At 35.7% G+C, this 21638-nt stretch overlaps 1 protein-coding gene and 1 non-coding gene across 4 annotated transcripts in view; both read left to right on the top strand.

Annotated features, from left to right (window-relative positions):
* The window catches only part of COL4A5 (collagen type IV alpha 5 chain), a 252576-nt gene that overhangs the window by 153903 nt on the left and 77035 nt on the right, over positions 1 to 21638 (top strand). For all 3 annotated transcript variants that reach the window (XM_027533232.1, XM_027533235.1, XM_027533234.1), the window contains exons 12-22: positions 30 to 71; positions 236 to 328; positions 1681 to 1734; positions 1831 to 1887; positions 2171 to 2215; positions 3866 to 3919; positions 5436 to 5477; positions 7474 to 7606; positions 15936 to 16109; positions 16406 to 16489; positions 20795 to 20887. In XM_027533232.1, coding sequence (XP_027389033.1) covers positions 30 to 71; positions 236 to 328; positions 1681 to 1734; positions 1831 to 1887; positions 2171 to 2215; positions 3866 to 3919; positions 5436 to 5477; positions 7474 to 7606; positions 15936 to 16109; positions 16406 to 16489; positions 20795 to 20887 — 871 coding nt within the window. The remainder of the gene's footprint in view (positions 1 to 29; positions 72 to 235; positions 329 to 1680; positions 1735 to 1830; positions 1888 to 2170; positions 2216 to 3865; positions 3920 to 5435; positions 5478 to 7473; positions 7607 to 15935; positions 16110 to 16405; positions 16490 to 20794; positions 20888 to 21638) is intronic.
* On the top strand, positions 1053 to 1157 carry LOC113888340. Its single transcript, XR_003509967.1, has one exon. It is a non-coding gene; the product is annotated as a U6 spliceosomal RNA (small nuclear RNA).

The following is a 21638-nucleotide window of genomic DNA, read 5'->3' as shown; positions in this document are numbered from 1 at the left end:
AGGTTTTAAATTCAAATCTCTCTCTTCAGGGGAATATGGGCTTAAATTTCCAGGGACCCAAGGGTGAGAAGGTGAGTAGAGAAAAAAGTTGATTATTCAACCCTCAGTTTTTTTCTTTCACAGTTATTTGAACTTGTCTTTTTGCTTCTTGCAACTAAATTAGCTTGCATGTTATATTATATTATTGTCTGTTTAAACTATGAAATATTACTTACTTATTTTATCTTGCAAACAGGGTGAGCAAGGTCTTCAGGGCCCCCCTGGGCCACCTGGGCAGATCAGTGAACAAAAAAGACCAATCGATGTAGAGTTTCAGAAAGGAGATCAGGTGAGTATGTAGGGAGGAAATCAATGAATATCTTGCTATGAAAGTGGCATTCCATTAAAATGCAGTACAAGCTGGAATAAGGTTATTTGTGATAGTCTTTTTGAAATAACAAGGGTTAGAGATAATTAAAATTTTAAAATATCTTGACTGAGATATACTCTATATACTATAAAATTCACCCATTTCAAGTGTACAATTACATTTATTTAATATATTCACAAGATAGTCAAACAATCACTGCAGTCTGATTTTAGAACATTTTCATGAGCCCCCTGAACAAAACCCCACACCTATTAGTTATCACTTAATATTTTTCCCTACACTTTCAAGCCCTGAAAGTTTAATTAAATGAAACCACTAATTTAATTCTTGGCTCCAAAGATTTGCCTATTTTTGGACATTTTATATAAATGGAATCATATAATATATGATATTCTCTGGTTTATTTTTTTATTATAATCTTTTAAAGTTCATCTGTGTTGTAGTGTGTATTAGTATTTTGTTCCTTTTTATGGCTGAGTTAATAGTCCTTTGCATGTATATTCCCCATTTTGTTTGTTAATTCATTAGTTGATGGACACTTGACTTTTTTCCCATTTTTGGCTATTATAAATAATGCCTTTGTGTACAAAATTAAGTCATTGTAAGATTGTCACTGTTTTACATGACCATGTTCTCTATAATTCACTGATATTCAGGGAGAAAGATGGTATTACTGATAAATTTTCTCTTCGGCAGCACATATACTAAAATTGGAATGATACAGAGAAGATTAGCATGGCCCCTACTCAAGGATGTCATGCAAATTTGTGAAGTGTTCCATATTTGCGGTGGGGGTGGGGCTCCCCAGGTGGCACTAGTGGTAAAAAACTTGCCTGCTAATATAGGAGGTTAAGGGATCCTGGCTTGATCCCTGGGTCGGGAAGATTCCCTTGGCAACCCACTCCAGTGTTCATATCTGGAGAATCCCAGTGACAGAGGAGCCTGGCAGGCTACAGTCCATGGGGTCACAAAGAGTTGGACATGACTGATGCGACTTAGCATACATGCACTAGAGTAGATGAGGGGATCAAATTATATTATACAAAATATTTTATAAGAATAAAAAAATCATTAGTACTTTAATTTGAAGTGCTTTCTTGCTCTTTACCTCAAAACTTGGCTTGTACATACACTAAAAATTAACTGAAATAAGCAAAGATGGCCCTAGATTTTTTTGCGTAGTAGATTTCAACTTTGAATTTGAAACATCTTTGGTTATAGTACATGAGTCTGTAGTTCAGCTAGTTAAAATTGTTCCTAACAGTACTAACAGTTTTAATATTGCTTTCCTTTTCCCTACCACTGCATAGGGACTTCCTGGTGACCGAGGGCCTCCTGGACCCCCAGGGATACGTGGTCCTCCAGTAAGTAACCTAAAATTCTTTAGCAAAATTTAATGTAAATTGATAATCTCGCATAGTACTGCATGAACCAATGTAAAATTACTTTTGTGTGTATAGGGTCCTCCAGGTGGTGTGAAAGGTGAGAAGGGTGAGCAAGGAGAGCCTGGCAAAAGAGTAAGTGTTATGGCTTCTAATAAACCTTACAAAAATTTTTAAACATGTCTTTGAGCACGTACTCATGCACTGTGCATGTGTGTAATTTTATTTTTTCCTCTTAAATCCTGCCTTGATTCCCTCAAAATGGCATGAATGACATATTTATTTATTTATTATAACATTAAAGTCCAGAAAGTCTACTGAAGAGAGTCCCAGGCTGGAAGAAAGCTTGTTATATCCTTTAACCTTATATTTCTAAATAACTAATTTATATTATTACATTTCCTTGAATCCTAAATAGGGTAAACCAGGCAAAGATGGAGAGAATGGCCAACCAGGAATTCCAGTAAGTATTTAAAACCCACCCTCCCCTCCGAATAGCAACATTTGTACATGTTGGTAAAGAAGCAGGATGGCAAAGAGGCTTGGGTTTGAAAATAGTTTAAATGAATAGAAACTATCCTTTCCATCTCTTTTAAATATGAATTTAAAGAGTCTCTGCTTTTCAAGATAGATTTTTAAGTCAGATTTATTGAGATATAATTTGTATACAGTAAAATGAACCATTTTGGTGCACAGTTCTGTGTGTTTTGACAAACACATAAGTTGTGTAACAATCTCCATAATAAAAAACAGTTACATCTCTCTCAAAAGTTCTCTCATGATCTTTCATAGTTATTCCCTCCCCTCCCCTCACCCAGTGTCTATTGAAACAACTGATCTGTTCTCCATCTCTGTAATGTCGCTTACTCCAGAGTGTCATAAAAATGGAGTCATAGCGTATACAGCTTTTTGAATCAGAATTCTTTCACATAGTATAACACACTGTATTGTATATCAGTAGTTCATTCACTTTTAATTGCTGACCGGTATATGACTATGTGGAGTACCAAGGTTTATACATTTACTCATTGAAGGGTATTTTGGTTGTTTCTGGTTTTTTACCATCATGAATAAACTGCTAAAAACCTTCACATACTCTGTTTGGTGTGAACGTAAGTTTTCTTTTTCCAGTTAAAGTTTTGACATATAATTCTAATTACTACTAAAAAAGAGGCAAGTAAAAATATGAAAGTCCAGGAACATTATTTCAGGCAGCCTTAGTATCAGGAGTATCCACCATAGATGTTAAAAGATGTTTTCAAGGACAGATAGAAAATTTGATGAAATTTGGAGACTACTCTGCAGGAAAGGGAGCATTCTTAATAAGACTGGAAGTTGTAAAGTAATATTCAATAGAATCAGATAAATTGATTTCTAAATAATTTTGCTAAACAGGCAGTCCTCAACTTACAAACTGTAGCTTCACCAATGGCTTAAACATATAACATGGCATAAGTGAAAGTGAAAGTTACTCAGTCGTGTCCAACTCTTTGCAACCCCATGGACTATACTGTCCGTGGAATTCTCGGGGCCAGAATACTGGAGTGGGTAACCTTTCCCTTCTCCAGAGTGGGGGTTCCAATTCAGGACCTCAGTTCCTGTCTTCTTTTGAAACAATGATTTATGCAGTCATGATGTTCAACAATTGCCTCTGTTTTTGACAGATATCCCTAGGGAAAAGGCTTTTCTCTCTTTGCACTGGGAGAAGTAAAATTAGGTCAGGTAATGGGATCTTTCTGGGAACCACCAGAAATGACAATTCTGTGGGGATGGGGCTTTGAAGAAGCTTCAGCCTGGTTCTTTCCCTTCCGGTTGCTGCTATGCTGCTGGTCTTTACCTTGATTGTGAGCTGTTGGTTTTCAAGGCTGCTGTAAAACTGAGGAAGGGTGATGAGAACAGAGCCACAAACCACTTTGTTCTAACAAAGATTCAGTCTTTTTTTCCCCCAAAAAATACATTTCCTGGATTGCTGCAAACCCTTGCTTAATTTCTAGAGTTCTAAAAAGATTGACCATTTTTGTCAATGTCTTTGGTGCTTTTATGGAGGAGAGGGATTTTGGAGGTTCTTATTCCACCATTTTTGCTGATGTTGCTGTCTTCTATGTTTTTAAAGGGTTTGCCTGGTGATCCTGGTTACCCTGGTGAACCAGGAAGAGATGGAGAAAAGGTAAGAATTTTAGAACGCCTAGGGAACTGCTTTTATTCTGATTAGCACAATTCTTTTCATCCCAGTTATAAATAAAAAATTTCTAAGTGACTAGATTTTGTATTCAAACTACACCTTCTTTATCCATCTTTTGATAGTATTCCCTTTTCTCTTATACCAATTCCCTAAATTTTATTCACTATCCTGAATCACAGTCCATCTGATAGAAACACATGGAGAATTGTTTAACTTTAGCATTTCCATTGTTAAAAGCTGATGCCTTTACTTTGAGCATGTATTGGCAAAACTTTTGTTCTCCAGAAGGAGGAATCAGCACTATTTTAGTGAGGCCCTCATACTAAAAAAGGCTTATAGCTGTGAATTTAGAATGTTGGCACTAAACATTTCCATTCTCTAGGCAATTATTGTCTGGAAGCCGGTGGCTAATTCCTTGTTGTTGTTTTTTGTTATTGTTGTTGTTGGCTGTTGTTTTTTCATTTGGCCATGCAGCCTGACTGAAGTTATTTATTTAGTTCCCTATTTTAAAAGTGACTTTGAAAAAAATGTATGAAGCCCACAATTTCCATATTTATAGCAGATCACAAAACATCCATTTTTCCAATCTCTGGTCTTTAATTGCTTTCTATGAAAAGCTTTGTTTTTCAGGGACAGGAACGTGTGAGAAACTTGAATGTACCCAGAGGGCACATGTTTTATGATGATTTTATCTCTAAACTAGATCCAAGTTCTAGACTGGCTTAAGAGGCACAACTAGAATAAAGGAAGATAATAAATAGTCAAAGAATAAAATTTTGTTTTTCTAGTTGTATGTGAAGTTATAGGACAGAGTATCTCCTTAAACTAAAAGAAGCTTATAGATAGATGAAAGGTTTCTATGAATAAGTCTAGAATGAGAGTAGAGATGTGAGAGGTACACCTATTCTTGGATCTTGGCCAGTGGAGTAACAGTTGAATACTGTGATCTTCACCTGTTGTATCTACTGGTTAAGGGTAATAGTTTTGTCTGAATTTGTCTTTCAGTACAGTCTAAGAGCAAAGTCACAAACCAATTATGATTTATTAGCTATTCCTGGTGATAGTTAACTCCATCAGCTTTAAAATATCTGTTACTAATGGAAATGACACTAAATTTATGCCCCTGACAAGTTTTTTGAAAAAAACATGGCTAAATGTAAGAAAAGGGTAAAGATTTTAGCTGATTCTAGTAATACCAATTTTTAAATTCAGTGTCTTCTCTATGTTACAGCTAGAAATACTTTAGAAGTCTGGTCTATATATAAGGCAAAGAAGTTAATTGATTTGGTCAGCATCATATAGCTTGTAAATCTGACATAACAGCACAGGCTTTCCTAGGCTTAGCTAAGTAGTGTTTTATTAACTCATTTTGTATTTCTCTTTGACATTTTTTATTATGGATTTCTGGGTCTTTATGAAACTTAATTATCAGTTATATTTTTGAGGAAATTGATGTTTTCATGTGATTTTTACTAATCTATTGTATAATTGTATTGAACAGGGTCAAAAAGGTGACACTGGCCTACCTGGGCCTCCTGGACTTGTAAGTTTTTTTTCTCTCAGTTTTTATTTATTAAATTTATTAGTGCATTTTAAATTTTGTGTCTTAATTATATACTCCATACCTTTTCCTCATAGAACACAAAATTCCAAGTCTTTATCAACTCCTCCTGTCTTAAAAGTCTTTACATCTAAAACTTCAGTGAGGTTGACCTCAAAGTCTTTGTATTGGTCTGCCTGTGTATTATTTCTCCATAATAAAGCTCCAAAATTATGGTATTAGGTTTTTTTGCATAATGATTGCCAAATCATTTCTCAAGTAACCAGCAGGTGGTGCAAGTGTTGCTTACAAAGATGCAAAAAATGAAACTTGCGGAACTAGGGATTGGTCCTTTCCCCTGCAGGGCTCAGAAGAAAGATGGATTTGGTCTTAATAGCTTTTCTCAATTTGTAATTGTCTGATTCACACCTCTTTCTTCCTGGAGTGTGTGCTTTTAGGGGCTCTTCATAACAAATGCAGGAAACTATTCTATGAAAGAATACTTGAGGGGTTTACAACTTTTCTGTCATATTTGTATTTACCATGAAATTCTAGTCACATATGTTTTCATTCTTATTAAGAATAAAATATCTCTGTTGCAGTTGACATATTGGTTTTCCTTTCATTGAAATTTGCTAAGACTCCTGGCTTTAGACTTCACTAAAGTTGCAAAGGGGCAAGTGCCATAAACCCTATATGATAAGACATTTGAATAATGTTTATTTAATTATTTTTGTCCATAGTGGGTCTCAGATATTGATACTTGGTACTTTATCAAATCCAATGATGAGGGTGTGTTATATTTAAAGAAGATATTAAGATAATTTTTATTTGCTTTCATTTTAAAATCAGAATTTTACTTTTCTAACAAATATTTTTTCTAAAAAATGAGATGATACAATTTTGATGAGCTTGAGAAGAAATAGAAATTTTGAGAGTGTGTCCTGTTCAATAGCTCACTTCCCCTTTGAACTACTATCCCAATTCTAGGTCCGACAAATGGCCATTTGTCTGAATATTTCTTGTATCCAAAAGAGCCAGGATGAATATTGCCAGTAGGTGATAATTTCTGTCTCAGACTGATAGTTGCTTAAAAGTAAAGCTTACTTTACCTTTATAACTCTATGAAGTTAACCTCTTTATATTATATTATTTAATATAAAATTCTTTAGGCATGAGGTTCTAAGAAGATAGAAAGGGAATTATTAGCTAGTTGATTTTAATTAATAAAGCCCTCCTGGAAGAATGACTTTTCTTTTTCTTTTTAAGAAGAAGAAAAAAAAAATATGAGTTGACAAAGAGAAAGATTATGGGAAGGCATCCTTAGAATGGCATATTTAAAGGAAAAAGCAGGAATGTGCAAGATGCATGAAGTGGTTACAATCAGACTTCGCTCTCCTAAAAAGTCATTGCTAGAACTAACAGGACATGAAACAGATGAGAGAGGTATTGGGAGTGAGAAGTATGTTTAGAGTCCAGGCTATAAAGTGACATAATATATAGTGAGAAGTAATGAACAATTATGAGTGCTCTAACAGGAAGCGTAACACAGAAAAATTGCTTTTTGAGGAAGTATATCCTAGTAGTAGATTTGGATTTAAAGGGAAAAGCTCAGAGTTGTTTCTGTTAGTCCAAGTGTGAGGTAAGGATAGAAGGTGTCACAGAAAAGAAGGGGACAAATTGGAGAGACTATTTTAACAAAGAATTATAGGGCTTAGGTGATTGGAATGAATTGAATGTAAATGATAAGAGACATCAAACATAATTCTAACTCTGTAAGCCTGGGGCTCAAGTGGATGGTAATATTGATACTGACATTGAACATTTTCTAATCTGTTGAAGTGTGCTGCTCACAATCTATGTAAGGTAGTCTTGATGATTTTGCATCTGAACACTTTGTGAAAACGATGCATTGTAATCATATGGACCTACCAGGTTATTTTCAGAAAAACAAGTCTCTTCCTCTTTGAATTCCTTTATTTTTTCTTTCATAATAAAGGTAATACCTAGGCCTGGGACTGGTGTAACTGTAGGAGAAAAAGGAAACATTGGGTTACCTGGCTTGCCTGGAGATAAAGGAGATCGAGGATTTCCTGGAATACAAGGTCCACCCGGCCTTCCTGGACCTCCAGGTAAATGAGACTGTACTGTACTTAATACACTTGTGTTTATAGTATCTTTACTAATCCATGTATATAATATTATCATACTAGTTCCAGGGTGAGCATGGCACTAGAAGACATAAGTATTTTTTAATTGATAGGAACGCCTCAGCTCTTAACTATAACCTTTCCAAGTTCCTCATGTATACTTAAAAAAAAATCAGAATTACTTGAATAGTGTTGTCTTACAATAAAAAATATCATTTCTATCTTTTGTTATTAATAAATTACACCAAACATTACTGTGAGCCAAATATTAATCATTGTACCTTTCATGCTGTTATGGTAGGAAACATTGTACTAATGATGCCTAGTTATGTAAGATTTACTGTATTTTTATGTAGTAAACAGCACTATCCACTTAGAATGCCAGAAACATCTACCTAGAAATCCCCATGGCGATTTTGCTGTGCAGTAAAATCTTGGAGCTCAGTACCAATTTTATATCACTTCCTTACTGAAGATACACAGTACAGTAGAGCACTTCTAATTTGGCTGCTAATTGAGCAGTGCCCTTGTTTAGCATGTTTATTTGGATGTTCTCTGAAATGAGGTGATAGTATGCCTCTCATGTAAAATTTGAAAAAAAATCTGGTACAGTATCTGTCACACATAAGTATTTAATAAATTATGGTTACTTTTCCATAAAAAATATTTGCCTAATGAAATGTTAACATGATAAGATGAGTGCTGCTCAGTGTTTCTGCCAAGAAGAAAGAGAATAAGTTGTGGGTCCCATTTTGTTCAAAGTGTATATAAAGTATATGCACTTTATATACTTTATATACTATATATACACTTTATATACTTTATATAAAGTATACCCTTTGGATTTCTATCTTCAGGGTAGTGGACTAAAGATATAACTGTGTCTGGCAAATTCAGATAAGGAATTCTCCAGGGATATAGCAAAAAATTTAAAGTGTTGGATAGTATGAAATAAAATGTAAGACACACAAAGGATAAACCTAGATGTCCCAAAATCCAACATGAAGGAGTTCAAAAAGAGAATAGGACAAGAAGCAATATTCGAAAAATTAATGGTTAAAACTTCTAGCTATTTAAAAAAGGCATATTTCCCTGTAAAAAGGCTTATGAATTACAAAGCAAAAGTAATAATACAAAATTAATACAGAATACATACCTAAACACATTGTAAGGACATTTTAGAATTTAAGGATAAAAAGAAGTTCTTAAAAACTGTCTGTGACCCAAAGCAGATCACTTACGAATCAGTGAGAGTCAGATGAAGATAATGGGGCAAATTTTCAAAATAAAAAGGAAAAATAACTATGAATTTGAGATCCTATATTACATCAAACTGTCATCCTAAGGTGAAGATGAGGACCTCCAGATCTCTGAAATAGTTACTGGAGCTTTTACTCCAAGAAGAAAGAAATGAATTCAGGATGAAGTTGGGAGTAGGGGTGGGTAACACAGAAGAAACAATGGTTAAGAAAGATGTTAATAAAGCATTTTAAGTCTAAATAAGTATTGATCATAAAAAATAACAAATATTTTAAGTAACAATATGGAAGTATAATTGTACATACTACTAACATAGAATGTAGAGATACAGAGAGAATGGGGAAGTGAATTATATGGTTTATTGTCTTGTTAGAGGGAGAGAATATAAATACTACTAACTATATAAGGTTTTCAAAAAATACATATTTTAGTTCCTAGGTTAAACATTTTAATAGTAACCACTAGAAAATAATTAAAATAATATATATTACTTACTTGTTGAAGAAAGAAGATGACCAAAATCTTGACCTATGTAATACAAGTTAGGTTTGGGACAAAACAGACACAGATAAACCTGGATAAATAAAAAAACATAAACTGACAAGAAGTTAAAAACAAATCAGTAACTTCAATAAATGTGAAAGGACTAAACACTGATTAATAAACAAAACCTAAAATAAAATTGGAATAAAATCTATATGCTGTGCACAGTAGAGACATCTAAAGTAAAAGAATGTAGAAAATATGAAATTTAAGCAATGAGAGAATGTTAAGCAAATGCTACCCAAAAAAAGCTGGTTTAGCAATTCTAATATAGTATGAAATAGAATTAAATGCAAAAATGCATTACAAAGAGATATTTCATATGGATAAATAGACAAATTATACCACAACTATATAAAAGTCATGACATTTACTCATCTAAAATTATAGCTTTGAATATGTGAAGTGAAAACTGATAAACAACAAGGGATAAATTGGAAATTCCCCAGTATATCAAGGAAGTAAAATATAAATATGGATATAAATGATTTGAGTAACACAATCAAGCTGTATTTTTGAGAGAGAGAGAAAAATTTTGTGCAGCAGAGAATGTACATTCATTTCAAACACACATGAAGCATTTGTGATGTGTAGCTTTGAAATTGTGTAGTCAAGAAATTGACTCTATTAGACCAGAAAAAATCTTTTAAAAGTGTATGCAGGATACTGTACACAGAAAACCCTAAAGATATTATCAGAAAATTGCTAGAGCTAATCAGTGAATTTAGCAAAGTTGCAGAATACAAATCAATACACAGAACTCACTTGCATTTCTATATACTAACAATGAAAAATCAGAAAGAGCAGTTAAGGAATCAATCCCATTCACCATTACAACAAAAAGAATTAAATATATAGGAATAAACTTACCTAAGGAGACAGAAGAACTGTACACAGAAAATTATAAGACACTAATGAAAGAAGTCAAAGGTGACATAAACAGATGGAGGGATATTCCATGTTCCTGGGTAGGAAGAATCAATATTGTGAAAATGACCACAGTACCAAAAGCGATCCCTATCAAATTACCAATGGCATTTTTCACAGAACTAGAACAAAAAATTTCACAATTCATATGGAAACACAAAAGACCCCAAATAGCCAAAGCAATCTTGAGAAAGAAGAATGCAGCTAGAGGAATCAAGCTTCTTGACTTCAGGTTATATTTTTAGATGAGTAAGTTTCATGACTTTTATATCATTGTGGTATAATTTGTCTATTTATCCATATGAAATATCTGTTTTTAATGAATTTTTGCATTTAATTCTATTTCATACTGTATTAGAATTGCTAAACCAGCTTTCTTTTTGGTAGCATTTCCTGCCCTGGAGGAGGAACCCACTCCAGTATTCTTGCCTGGAGAATCCCACGGACAGAGGAGCCTGGTGGGCTACAGTCCATGGGGTCACAAAGAGTCGGACACGACTAAAGTGACTTAGCACACAACATAGCCTGCACACAAAGCTACAGTCATCAAGACAGTATGGTACTAGCACAAAAACAGAAATATAGACCAATGGAACAAGATAGAAAGCCCAGAAATAAACCCATGCACCTATGGGTACCTTATTTTTGACAAAGGAGGCAAGAATATACAATGGGGCAAAGACACCTTCTTCAATAAATGGTGCTGGGAAAACTGGACAGCTACGTGCAAAAGAATGAAATTAGAACACTTCCTAATACAATACACAAAGATAAACTCAACATGGATTAAAGACATAAATGTAAGACCAGAAACTATAAAACTCTTAGAGGAAAACATAGGCAGAACACTCGATGACATAAATCAAAGCAAGATCCTCTATGACCCACCTCCTAGAGTAATGGAAATAAAAACAAAAGTAAACAAGTGGGACCTGATTAAACTTAAGAGCTTTTGCACAGCAAAGGAAACTATAAGCAAGGTGAAAAGAAAACCCTCAGAATGGGAGAAAATAATAGCAAATGAAACAACTGACAAAGAACTCATTTCCAAAATATACAAGCAGCCCATACAACTCAATGCCAGAAAAACAAACAACCCAATCTAAAAGTGTGGAAAAGACCTAAAGAGACATTTCTCCAAAGATGACATACAGATGGCTAACAAACACATGAAAAGATGCTCAGCATCACTCATTATTAGAGAAATGCAAATCAAAACCACAATGAGATATCACCTCACACAGGTCAGAATAGCCATCATCAAAAAGTCTACAAATAATAAATGCTGGAGAGGGTGTGGAGAAAAGGGAACCCTTTTGCACTGTTGGTGGGAATGTAAATTGATACAGCCACTATGAAAGATGGTATGGAGATTCCTTAAAAAACTAGGAATAAAACCACCATATGTCCCAGCAATTCCACTCCTGGGCGTATACCCTGAGGAACCCCAAATTGAAAGAGACACATGTATCCCATTGCTCATTGCAGCACTATTTACAGTAGCTAGAACATGGAAGCTTCCCTGGTGGCTCAGAGGTTAAAGCGTCTGCCTGCAATGCGAGAGACCTGGGTTCAATCCCTGGGTCAGGAAGATCCCCTGGAGAAGGAAATGGCAACCCACTCCAGTATTCTTGCCTGGAGAATCCCATGGACGGAGGAGCCTGGTGGGCTACAGTCCACGGGGTCGCAAAGAGTCGGACACAAGTGAGCGACTTCACTTTCACTTTCAGAACATGGAAGCAACCTAGATGTTCATCGACAGGTGAATGGATAAAGAAGTTGTGGTACATATACATAAGGGAATATTACTCATCCATAAAAAGGAATGCATTTGAGTCAGTTCTAATGAGGTGGATGAACCTAGAACCTATTATACAGAGTGAAGTGTCAGAAAAAGAAAGATGAATACTATTTTCTAACACACATATATGGAATCTAGTAAAATGGTACTGAAGAATTTATTTACAGGGCAGCAATGGAGAAACAGACATAGAGAATAGACTTATGGACATGGGGAGAGGGGAGGAGAGAGTAAGATGTATGGAAAGAGTAACATGGAAACTTACATTACTATATGTAAAATAGATAGCCAACGGGAACTTGCTGTATGGCTCAGGAAACTCAAACAGGGGCTCTGAATCAACCTAGAGGGGTGGGATGGGGAGGGAGATGGGAGGGAGTTTCAAAAGGGAGGTGATATATGTATACCTATGGCTGATTCATGTTGAGGTTTGACAGAAAACAGCAAAATTCTGTAAAGCAAGTATCCTTCAATAAAAAATTAATTAAAAAAAAAGTATATGCAGGCCATACCCTGTGACCACAGTAAAATGAAGTTAGAAATTAACAACAAAAACCACCAAATATTTTTATATTAAAGTACACATTTGTAAATAGCTCTATAGGTAAAGAAGATATAGAAATGGAGATGCTGCTGCTGCTGCTAAGTCACTTCAGTCGTGTCTGACTCTGTGTGACCCCAGAGATGGCAGCCCACCAGGCTCCCCCGTCCCTGGGATTCTCCAGGCAAAAGAACACTGGAGTGGGTTGCCATTTCCTTCTCCAGTGCATGAAAGTGAAAAGTGAAAGTGAAGTCGCTCAGTTATGTCAGACTCTTAGCGACTGCATGGATTGCAGCCTACCAGGCTTCTCCGTCCATGGGATTTTCCAGGCAAGAGTACTGGAGTGGGGTGCCATTGCCTTCTCCAGAAATGGAGATGATGAACTACTAAATGCTAAACAATTTCATATCAAAATTCATTAAATATAGCCAAAAGTCTTACACTTAATTGATCACAAAATTAGAGATCCTAAACTTAAATGAGCTAAGTTGTAAAAATAGTAAGAAATAAAACAAGCACATGCCATTTGAAGCAACATGGATGGACCTAGATATTGTCATACTAAGTGAAGTCAGAGAAAGATATCATGTGATGCTGCTTATATCTGGAATCTAAAAAAAAAAGGTACAAATGAACTTATCTACAAACAGAAATAGAAGAACACATGTAGAAAGCAAACATATGGATATGGGGGGGGCGGGATTGGAAGATTGGGATTGACATAGCACACTACTGTATATGGACAGAGGAGCCTGGCAGGCTACAGTCCATGGCATCTCAAAAAGCTGGTCACAACAGAGACGTAGCACATGCATGCATGCACACACACGTATAAAAATAGATAACTAGTAAGAACCTACTGTATAGCACAGGGAACTCTACTCATATGGAAAAATAATCTAAAAAAGAGTGGATATATGTTTATGTATAACTGACTTACTTTGCTGTATACCAGAAACTAACACAACATTGTAAGTCAACTATATGCCAATAAAATTTTTAGAACAGAAGCATAAACAAAATAGATGGAAAACTTGATAAAGGTAAAAATAAAGTAAAATCAAGATAAAGGCAGGAAAAGACTCAAAATCAGTAAAGAAAAAAAGATACCATAAAATACAATTCAAATTCTTGAATTATAAGAAAGCTATAAAATTGTCAATATTTTTGAAATTCTATATGAAATATATATTCTTCATGAAACAGAAAACATAATTTAATAAAAATTTTCCTGAGAAAGTAGGACACCTAAGTAGATCAATTGCCATAGAAGATTTTGGAAGGTTAAAGGTCTCCCTGAAAAATATTAGTTTTGTGGGTTGGTTTTATGAATGAATTTTACCAAGTTCCTGAGCAGGCAATTCTCATAGTTTAAAAACTGTTCCAGAACACTTTTTTAAAAAGGAAATTCAATTTAACAATTGATACCAAACTATGAATGTTTGGTATGATACCAACTTATGAATGTAGGAGTAACAATCTTAAATATTATCAATTCAGAAGTATATTAAATAATGTATTTGTAACTGAATAGTATTTACACTAAGATTACATGGATGGTTCAACATTACTTTAATTGACTACATTGACATATTGAAAAAGAATAGGACAATAGATAAAAAGAAAACAGTCAAAATTTAATACCTATTTATTTTTAAAAGGAAAAAAATTCTTTTTTTTATAATTTTTTTTTTTTACCTTACAATATTGTATTGGTTTTGCCATACATCAACATGCATCCTAAGATTGGAAGGGAACTATCTCAATTTGATGAAGCAGTCTACTTCATACAGGAAGTATAGGACTGTGCAGGAAATATACTTTGTGGTGAAACATCAGGAGTATTCCCATTCAAGTCAAGAATAAAATAAAGATGGTCACCAATGGTCACCAATGTTATTTGTTCTTAAACTAAAGATCCCAGCCAGTAAGTCTGGAAGAAGAAAAAGAGGTATATGGATGGAAAACAAACCCCCCCCCACATTTTGGTTATTCAAAAGCCATGTGATTATCTACTCAGAGAACCTAAAAGAATCAAATGACGAATTATCAGAACTTAATGTTTGCAAGGCATCCAAATATGAATTGAAAATTTAAATGATTTGCTTTAAACCAGCAAGAAATGATTAAACATACAAGAGGGGAAAAAACCAGTTAACAATAGAAACAACAATAAAATTCACATTAGCAATCAAATTTACCCATGAATAAACCTAACAAAAGATGTATAAGATCTCTTTGCATAACTTTATATTATTAAATAATATAAAATTAATAAATAAATGGAAATATATATGTAATTATTACTTGATGTGGGAATTCAGTATTATATACAAGTGATTCACCAAAATTTAATCTTTAAATTCAAATTAATCTCATTCAAAATACCAGTGATTTTTTTTAAATGTAACTGATAAGCTGGTTCTGAAATTTATTTAGAAGAATAAATTTGTAAGTGTAGTGAAGATGGTTTTAAACAGAACAAAGATAGTTTTAAAAAGAACAAAGATGAGTATATTTTCCTTGCCAGTTTTGAAAATATTATAAAGCTGCAGTAATGAAAAAATGTGTTAGTGATGCAGGAAGAGACAGCAGAACAGAAGAATGTCCAGAAACAGAGCCATGTTTACCTGAAAACTTTGAGGTGCCTCTTCTCTTGTCAGTGGCTTTCTAGTATTTCAGAGATTAAGAGATCGTAGTGTCAAAGTGTAGAGAGTTAGTTACTAGTACGTTTCCAAAAGTAATGTGAGTGTTAGTTGCTCAGTCGTGTCTACCTCTTTGCAACCCCATGACTGAGGCCCTCCAGGCTCTTCTGTTCATTGGATTCTCCAGGCAAGAATGCTAGAGTAGGTTGCCATTTCCTTCTCCAGGAGATCTTCCCGACCCAGGGATCAAACCTGGGTCTCCCACATTGTGGGCAGATTTTTTTTTTTTTTTTTTTTTGACCACCTGAGCCACCAGGAAAGCCCTCCAAAAGTAATAAAACTACTTTATTCTTTCTTATATTCAAACTGGTACTTACATTATTGGGACTTTTCATCTTTTCTCTACATGTTGATTCTCATAGAAAAAAATAAGAACATGGCTCGTATTATACATAGAAAAAAATAAGACCATAACTGATATTAATACATTAAAGAAAGATTTTATCATTACTTAATGTCTCATTGAGACCCAAAGTAATATGTCTGAAATAAGATCATTTTGATCACTTTAATGGGTATTTGTTTTTATCTTAGGACCTGCAGTTATAGGTCCTCCTGGACCCCCTGGCTTTCCTGGGGAAAGGGGCCAGAAAGGTGATGAAGGCCCACCTGGAATTTCCATTCCTGGATCTCCTGGACTTGATGGACAGCCTGGGGCTCCTGGTCCTCCTGGCCCCCCTGGCCCTCCCGGCCCTCACATCCCTCCTAGTAAGCTATATACTTTTCTCCTATTAAGTTCTGTTGTTGTATTTGTTTTATCTTCATTTATAAGTGAATCTGATGGTTTGCATCATTCTTGTATTTCTGATAAATAAGAGTCTTCTGCTTCTACTTTTTATTTATGGTGATTATTTGATATTTAAATTTGTTCTTCAAATTGTCATTAATATCATAGAAACAACTGAAAATAAATCTTTGTTTTTCTAGCCTATCAGACTTTCTTTTTGTTGAGTCTTCTGGATATTTTACAATTGGCTTGCTATTATTGCTTTATCTTATCTCAGGTGATAAGATATGTGAAGCAGGCCCTCCTGGCCCTCCAGGATCTCCAGGTGATAGAGGACTCCAAGGAGAACAAGGAATGAAAGGTTTGATCCCCATATTCCTTCATTCTTTCAAGTCATTAGCAAAATTCCCTATATCCTCCACCCTTCCTCAGCCACTCACTCCCATGGTCAGACCCCAAGACCATACATTACCAATAGTGAACACTTCCAAATTGTGATTTCCTGACCACTATATCCTATCTATCTAGCTCACTACCTCTAATAACCTGACTCCAACATTACTTCAAACTCAGTGAAACCTGCCAACCTTTATTATCCCTCAGCCTTTTGAAGTCTTTTCTTATCTCTTAACCCAGCTTAAATTCCATGATCAATCCTTGTAGTCAATCCCATGCATAAACTTTTGACTTCTTTGCCCTCCTCTCCTGCCATTGGAACCAAAAGATAGCCCTGGTAATTCAATAATTGTGGGAAATAGTGAAGGACAGGAAAGCCTGGCATGCTGCAGTCCATGGGGTTGCTAAGAGTTGGGCAGGACTAAGTGGCTGAAGAACAACAAATTCCAAATTACCACCTCTTCTGAGCCTGCACCTGGTTTTCCCTTTTCAAACTTCTCATACATCCTCTTCTATTCTTATTTTAGGATTCTGACTTAGCTTCCTCCTCCACAGACCAGTTGAAGCAATAACAAGAGAACTTTCACAAATTGCCACCACCACCACATTTATTCTGCCTCCTGCTGATCATTGTTACTGCTCCTATCTAAAACAGTTCTTCTTTGTACAGTAGATTCCATTTCCTCTTGTTTCCCTCAAAGATTCATTTGAGAAATTCTTATCTCTCCCATATCATCAATTTTCCCCTTTCACTGGATCATTCCTAGCAGTATACAAATATGTCTTTGTTTACCCATCTAAAAAATATCTTATAATAATCTCACTTCAGCTGCTAGATACTACTCTATTCCTGTTCTTTCATTTGCAGCAAAACTCTTCAATAATTTTCTACTCACTGTCTCTAGATAACTCTCCTCTCCTCTCATTTTCTGTTAGTGAAATGAAAGTCGCTCAGTCGTGTCCGACTCTTTGCAACCCCATGGACTATATAGTCCATGGAATTCTCCAGGCAAGAATACTGGAGACGGTAGCTTTTCGCTTCTCCAGGGGACCTTCTCAGCCCAGGGATTGAACCCAGGTCTCCCACATTGCAGGTGGATTCTTTACCAGCTGAGCCACCAGGGAAGCCCAAGAATATTGGAGTGGGTAGCCTATCCCTTCCCCAGTGGATCTTCCTGACCCAGGAATTGAACTTGGGTCTCCTGCATTGCAGGCGGATTCTTTATAAGCTGAGCTATTAGGAAAGCCCATCGTTTTCTGTTAAACGTACTCCAATCAGGACTCGCCCCCCCCCAAACACACACACACTCGCATCACTCCATAAATGCTGTTTTTGTCAAAGTCACCAGTAGCCTGTGTGTGTTAAGTCGCTTCAGTGTTGTGACTGTATGGGCTATAGCCCACTAGGCTCCTCTGTCCATGGGATTATTCACTACCAATTCAAATATTGTCTCAGTCCTTATTTTACTTGATTTTTGCATTCTTTAAACAGTTTATTCACTTGGTTTTCAATAAATAACCTGCTCTGTTTTTATTCCTTCCTCCCTGGCATATATGTGAAAGGGAGCCATTGTGATTGGAGTAGACTGAGCCTAGGTCAGGGTGCATGGCAGGGCTGGGAGGAGAACCGTAGAATATGATGTAATATCATTTGAGGGGGGGCAGTCTGTGGCAGATCATACAGGACCTTGTAAGACACTGTGATGATTTTATCTTCTATGTGGAAAGTGTTGAAAGTGAAAGTGTTATTCTCTCAGTTGTGTCCAACTCTTTGTGACCCCATGAACTGTAGCCCACCAGGCTCCTCTGTCCATGGGATTCTCCAGGCAAGAATACTGGCGTGGATTGCCATTTTCTTCTCCAGAGGATCCTCCTGACCCAGGGATCGAACCCGGGTCTCCTGCATTGCAGGCAGACTCTTTACCAACTGAGCTACACACACACACACACACACACACACACACACACACACACACACACACACACACACATATATAGTAGATATGTCTCTATCTATATAGATATGTCTCTCCCTATATACACTCTGTCTCTATATGTGTATCTCTATATGTGTGTCTATCATCTCATATGTAACTGCTATCTAAATCAAAATATAGAACTTAACCAGAATTCTAGAAGACTCTCTTGTGCATCCTAATCAGCACTTGGAAAGGTAACCACTGTTTTGTCCTCTCAGTTTGCCTTGAACTTTGTAGAAATGGAATCATATAGGCCCTTTTATGTCTTAATATTTTATCTGGTTTGTTTTGCTTAATATTATATGTATTAAATATTCCTAAATATCCATTCTAATGTTAATGGGCATTTGGTCTGGGGCTATTATGAATAAAGCTGCCATGAACATTCATATATATATTATGTCATATATACATATATGTGTGTGTATATACATATATATACATATATATATATATGTGTGTGTGTGTATTATAGGATATAAGCATTCATTCCTGTTGTGTAAACCTTATCGGAGAAGGCAATGGCACCCCACTCCAGTACTCTTGCCTGGAAAATCCCACGGATGGAGAAGCCTGGTAGTAAGCAGTCCATGGTGTCGCTAAGAGTCAGGCACGACTGAACGACTTCACTTTCACTTTTTACTTTCACGCTTTGGAGAAGGAAATGGCAACCCACTACAGTATTCTTGCCTGGAGAATCCCAGGGACAGGGGAGCCTGGTGGGCTGCCATCTATGGGGTCGCACAGAGTCGGACACGACTGAAGCGACTTAGCAGCAGCAGCAGCAGGATAGGTCTAGATTTTGATTCTATAGATATCACCAAACCATTTGACAAAGAGAATTTAGTTTCCACTTCTCTCACAATTATTGATGCTGAGCCTCTTGTATAGTTTGTACACTCTCTTTGTAAAGTACTTATTTTTTTCTGTGTTTAATTGGGTTGTTGGATATATGTATCACAAATATATTCTCCCATTCTGTGACTTGATTTTTTACTCATGTCTTTTCTTGAAGAGAGGTTGTTAATTAACAGAAATCAAATTATAAATGTCCTCTTTTATGATTAGTGCTATTTCTGTTCTATTTTAGAAATCTTTGCTTACCCCAAGGACCTGATGATATTCCTCTGTTTTCTTCTAAAAGCTTTATTGTTTTCCTTTTTATTTTGATTTTTGATGTATATTGACGTCATCTTTGATTCCCCCCTTCTTTTGCATTCTTTATGTGATCCATGAGAAAATCCCATTGGCTCTACCTTCCAATATGTCCAGAATCTAACCAATTCTCATCATGTTCATTGCCGTCACTCTGGAATGAGCTTCCATCTCTCCTAGATCACTTCAGCAGTAGCTACTTACATAGTTAATATGTTTCCATCCTTGTACTTAGATCACATTCTTAACATAGCAACCAGAGTCCTCCTTTTAAAACTTGTCATATCATGTTGCTTTTCTGTTGAATTTCTTCTCCTAGATTCTTATTTTACTCACAGTAAAAGCCACAGTCTTCATGGTGGCCTATATGATATTTTATGATATACCACTTGTTATAACCTGTTAATGGTCTGAGCTGGTTTCCCTTCCTCACTCTATTCCAGTAATCTCTTCTCCTTGATGTTCTTTCTGTGTGCTAGAAGACATAGCTACTCTTTCTGCCTGGACTGCTCTACAGTTGTTGCACACATGCCATGTCCTTTAAGTTTTTATTTTTATCATATGTCATCTTCTCAATGATTTCTATCCTGACTATCTTATTCAAAATTGCAACCTGCCACCCATCCCTAAGTATATCCAGTTTGACTTACTCAGCCAATGGTAGAATGTGAGCACCATGAATGTATGGATTTTGTCTGTTTTGTTTATCATGTATTATAGACTCCTCTAATAGTGCTTGGCACATAGTAGGTGCTCAGTAAATATATATCAAATGAATGGATTCTAAATATAAGCTTCTCTAACTACACTGTTGCATGGGAATATTGTCCTTTAGTGCAAACTTCCTTGTGTTCAGTCACTCAGTCATGTCCAACTTTTTGCAACCCCATGGACTGTAGCCCGTCAGGCTTTTCTGTCCATGGGATTTTCCAGGCAAGAATACTAGAGTGGGTTGCCGTTTCCTCTTCCAGGGGATCTTCCCAACCCAGGGATTGAACTGGCTTGTCCTGCATTCGCTGGGGTATTCTTTACCATAGATCCCCCTGGGAATCCCCGCTAAGTTCTTTAGAACCTGTCTAAAGAAGATATATGTAACCATTGAAGTAAAATTTGTTTTTTATTATGGTTCTCTCTAGGTGACAAAGGTGACACCTGCTTCAACTGTATTGGAACTGGTGTTTCAGGGCCTCCAGGTCAGCCTGGTTTGCCAGGTCTTCCAGGTCCCCCAGGTAAAACATTCTGCCTTGGGACAACCTTTAAAATATTTCTTGCTAGATATTGGTGAGCTTATAGCTTTAGAATGATGCCAGTTTTTCCTTTTATAGCTAGTCATTCATATTCATAAATAACTGAATATGTAATATCAGTATCTGCTATGAAATAAATTATGCTCTTGCTTTCTGTACCTGAAGCTACCCACATTTTCTATTATTAAAGCATTTCAACAATATTATTCCAGGAAAAATATCATCCTTATTTTCCATATGGTGAAGAAAATAACTTAAACAGAGTCAGACTTTTTTATTCCAGAAAACTGGGGAAAATGTTCATAATGCTTGACCCCTGAATATCATTTCCAGTGTCAGATTCTAGTCATTGGGATGTATCATATGTTATCATTGAGAAATGGGGTTTTTACTAGATTTTGGAAATCAACTGCCAATATCCCTCTTTATTTATTTTAATTTAAAAACTGTTCCTCTTTTTTTGTAATTTTCATTGGAGTACTGTTGATTTATAATGTGTTAATTTCTGCAGTGCAAAATAAATCAGACACATATACATACATATATCCACCCTTTTTTAGATTCTTTTCCCATATAAGCCATTACAAAGTATTGAGTAGAGTTCCCTGTGCTATGCAGAAGGTCCTGATTAATAAATTATCTATTTTATGTATAGTGGTGTGTATGTGTCAATCCCAGTCTCCCAATTTATCCCCCACTTACTCCCAGGTAGCCATAAATTTGTTTTCTACAT

This window comes from Bos indicus x Bos taurus, chromosome X (genome assembly GCF_003369695.1).
Source record: "Bos indicus x Bos taurus breed Angus x Brahman F1 hybrid chromosome X, Bos_hybrid_MaternalHap_v2.0, whole genome shotgun sequence".
NCBI lineage: Eukaryota > Metazoa > Chordata > Mammalia > Artiodactyla > Bovidae > Bos > Bos indicus x Bos taurus.
Note: the sequence above shows the minus strand (reverse complement) of the source record. Positions and strands in the feature narration are given on the sequence as shown.